At 38.0% G+C, this 3,164-nt stretch overlaps 1 protein-coding gene across 1 annotated transcript; it reads left to right on the forward strand.

The window, feature by feature from the left end:
* The first annotated feature begins 1,479 nt into the window (after positions 1-1,479).
* LOC118756090 lies at positions 1,480-2,445 on the forward strand. Its single transcript, XM_036490879.1, has 2 exons — positions 1,480-2,027; positions 2,062-2,445. The coding sequence occupies exons 1-2, from the start codon at positions 1,480-1,482 to the stop codon at positions 2,063-2,065; spliced, it is 552 nt and encodes a 183-aa protein (XP_036346772.1). The 3' UTR covers positions 2,066-2,445.
* The last annotated feature ends 719 nt before the right edge of the window (positions 2,446-3,164 follow it).

Raw genomic sequence — 3,164 nt, forward strand, 5'->3', positions numbered from 1 at the left:
CCTAATATTTAACATTTGAACATAAGACAACAGTTAACTGCTTTCTATTGTCGAACGCTAGTTATGTTAAAATTTCCCTCGCTCAAAAAGCCGTTCGAAAGGCTAACGTGATTAAAAAGAAAAAGAACGGATTTTACTTGCTTACCGAATATCCATTTGAGTAGACGTCTTGCAGCCACCAATTTTCATCGCCTCATCCAGCTACATATATATATATAAGGTAACCTGAAATACAATTGTACATATTAATATATTAAGCAATAAAACCATTTAAATTCCATTTGCTCATACAAACTCTCTTGTGTACTTTTTTTCTAATTAAAATACATCGGTGCGAACTTGAAACTGGGCCATTACCAATTTGCGGCACATCCGAAAACTGCGCTCTTAACCATCTTTGCCCGATGAACATGGTCCTCCGTCGCCGTGAGCACAAATTATAAGATTCCCGGAGATATCAGCCAGATCAAAACGCTAATCAGCTACATCAAGATCAGCCGAGAATCAATCCACCAGCACTATTAGATAGCATTTCGGCTAAAATTCCACAATCCAGCATAGCAGCTAGCCAAGGAGTTCATACATGGTCACCACACAGCAAAATTGAATTTTTATCAGCTACAACAAAACAACATAAAGCACATTAAAAAGGTACGTGGTTGTTTTGAAATATCACTGCACTTGTTTTTTTTGGTGTGAATTATTAAATTTAAAATATATACTAAAAGAATAGTGTCCGCGAGTGATCTTGTGAAAAAAAAAAAAAGTTACAGTCCACTAAAAGTTCTGTCTGTCCGCAAGCAGGCACAGTAACCTCAATTAGTAAAAGCGCGCGAAAATTCATTTTGCATTTTAAGTTTCTGCAAGATAGAATAATATTCCCAATCGAATTAAAATCACATTTTTCAATTTGGAGTTTTAAATTAATTCACGGGAATTTACACATTTTCAGTTTTTTCTGAGTTCCGGATAAGTGGCACAAGTGTATTAACATACACACATACACATATCAAATTCGCATGGTAGCAGAGGCTTAACCTCAAAAAGTGCCATTTTCGTCTTTTCGCCTTTTTCACAAAATCACTCACTAAGCATTAATTTAATATTGATTTTATTAAAAAACGATTTTGTATCCTAAAAACATACGTGTTATAAAAAACTATACACATACCGGGTGGCGACCAATACTTAAAGCAACCACAAGAGACATATGTACATACACACGCACATATATTATTAAATAAAACGATTGTGCATACATATATGTACATACATACATAGATATTGAGTACCATAAATTTTGGGATTTTTACGAAGTTGTGGAGCTTAGGAGGCAAATTTTGTGATTTTTACAAATTGGGTGGCTTTTGGGCAATAATTTCAACTGTGTCATTCACTATAGTGGGTGTTTTCTTTGAGTTGCTTATTCTGAGGAAGAATCTTGAGAGATCTTATTAGGTTGTGGTTAAAACTTTAAAAATGGAAACATACATTCGCTTAGCTGACTCGGTTATTGAATTCGATATCGAATTTCTTGGCACACCCACAAGTGAACACACCAAGCATTCGCTGAAAATTCAGCAAGAGGAGCTAAAGGTGATGTGGGAGAAAGCCAAAGCACTTTTTGATGACTTGCTGGCTACGGAATCAATTGGTGCTAAAGATCTAAGTTCGATACGTAAGAAAGGAAAAACGTGCTATGCAGCTTTTGTGCGATGTATGTCCAAAATAAACGATTTGTCGGAAAAATTTGCAAAATCGGAAAAGGAAGATGAGGACATGTCAGCCACACAGCATAATTTACACCTACCGCCTTGTGATATCGACGCATTCAAGGGCGATTATTTGTCATGGCCAACATTTCGTGACATGTTCACGGCTATATATATATTGAACAAGCGGCTGACACCCATTCAAAAGCTTTACTATCTTAGTCAGAAAACGCAGGGTGAAGCCAAAGAAATTGTTAAGAAATGCGACCTGACAAATGATGGGTTTAATATAGCCTGGAAGAATTTGTGCGATAGGTATGAGAATAAAAGGATCCTAGTTAACACCCAGTTGAAGATCCTCTTCAATCTACAGGCGGTGGAAACTGAATGCGGGAGTGCAATTAAAAGATTGCAAAGGGATATAAACAATTGCATATCTTCCCTGGAGAGTCATAAAATTGACATTTCAACCTGGGATCCAATAATTACATACCTTTGCTCCACAAAATTACCAGAAGAGACTCTTTCGCTGTGGGAGCAATCAGTGCAAAATAAAACAGATATTTCCAAGTGGGCTGACATGGACCAATTCTTGTCAAGCAGATTCCAAACTTTGGAATCGGTCTCGGGGTTGAGAGGAATCAAGGTTTCAAAAATTTCAAAAGGGTTAAGTCATAAGCATTCCTCTGAACCGCCACAAAAGAAACTTGGCACTTTTCAAACTAGTGTAAGCAAATTTACTTGCAAAATGTGTCAATGCAATGATCACAGACTGCATATGTGCCAAAAATTCTTAAATATGTCGATATCTGATAGGATCGCTTTTATTAAAACCAACAATAGTTGTTTTAACTGCCTGTCCTTTGGGCATACGGTGTCGAAATGCACAAGTTCCTACAACTGTGCCAATTGCCATTCTCGACATCACACCCTACTTCATATACAGGCGACTCCAGGTAAAACAACGACAAAGGAGAATACAGCCAATCCAGTTAACAATGGTGCATCGACATCCAGGCAGGCACAATTACGAAACCAATCTTCAAAGGGAAAAGGTAAAGCAGTCAGACATGTGCAAACACATCACGCGAATTCAAGCAAAGGCGTTTTACTTGGGACAGCTCGAGTAAATATTCATTTTAATGGTACTAACTTTGCGGCAAGAGCGTTAATTGACTCTGGCTCTGAGTGTTCCTTCATCACGGAGAGGCTCAGACGCAGAATCAACTTGCCGACCAAGAAGATGTTAGCACAGGTTTCGGGCATCAATAATTCTGTTTCAGCGCAGGTGAAAGAAGCGTGTTCGATTCAATTGCGGTCACCAATTGACCCACTTATTTCTATTGATGCCCTTGTGTTAGTTCTACCAAATCTGACAGGGAATTTGCCTACTTGTGATGTTAGCGCACTCACACAACAAGTTTTTCCTGATCTGGTTTTGGCAGATAAAAG

Source organism: Rhagoletis pomonella, unplaced genomic scaffold (genome assembly GCF_013731165.1).
Source record: "Rhagoletis pomonella isolate Grant_MI unplaced genomic scaffold, Rhpom_1.0 Rhpom_scaffold_08735, whole genome shotgun sequence".
NCBI classification, from domain to species: domain Eukaryota; kingdom Metazoa; phylum Arthropoda; class Insecta; order Diptera; family Tephritidae; genus Rhagoletis; species Rhagoletis pomonella.

Coding starts and splice junctions, on each gene's coding strand:
- LOC118756090 (XM_036490879.1), top strand. CDS start 1,480: ATGGAAACATACATTCGCTTAGCTGACTCGGTTATTGAATTCGATATC.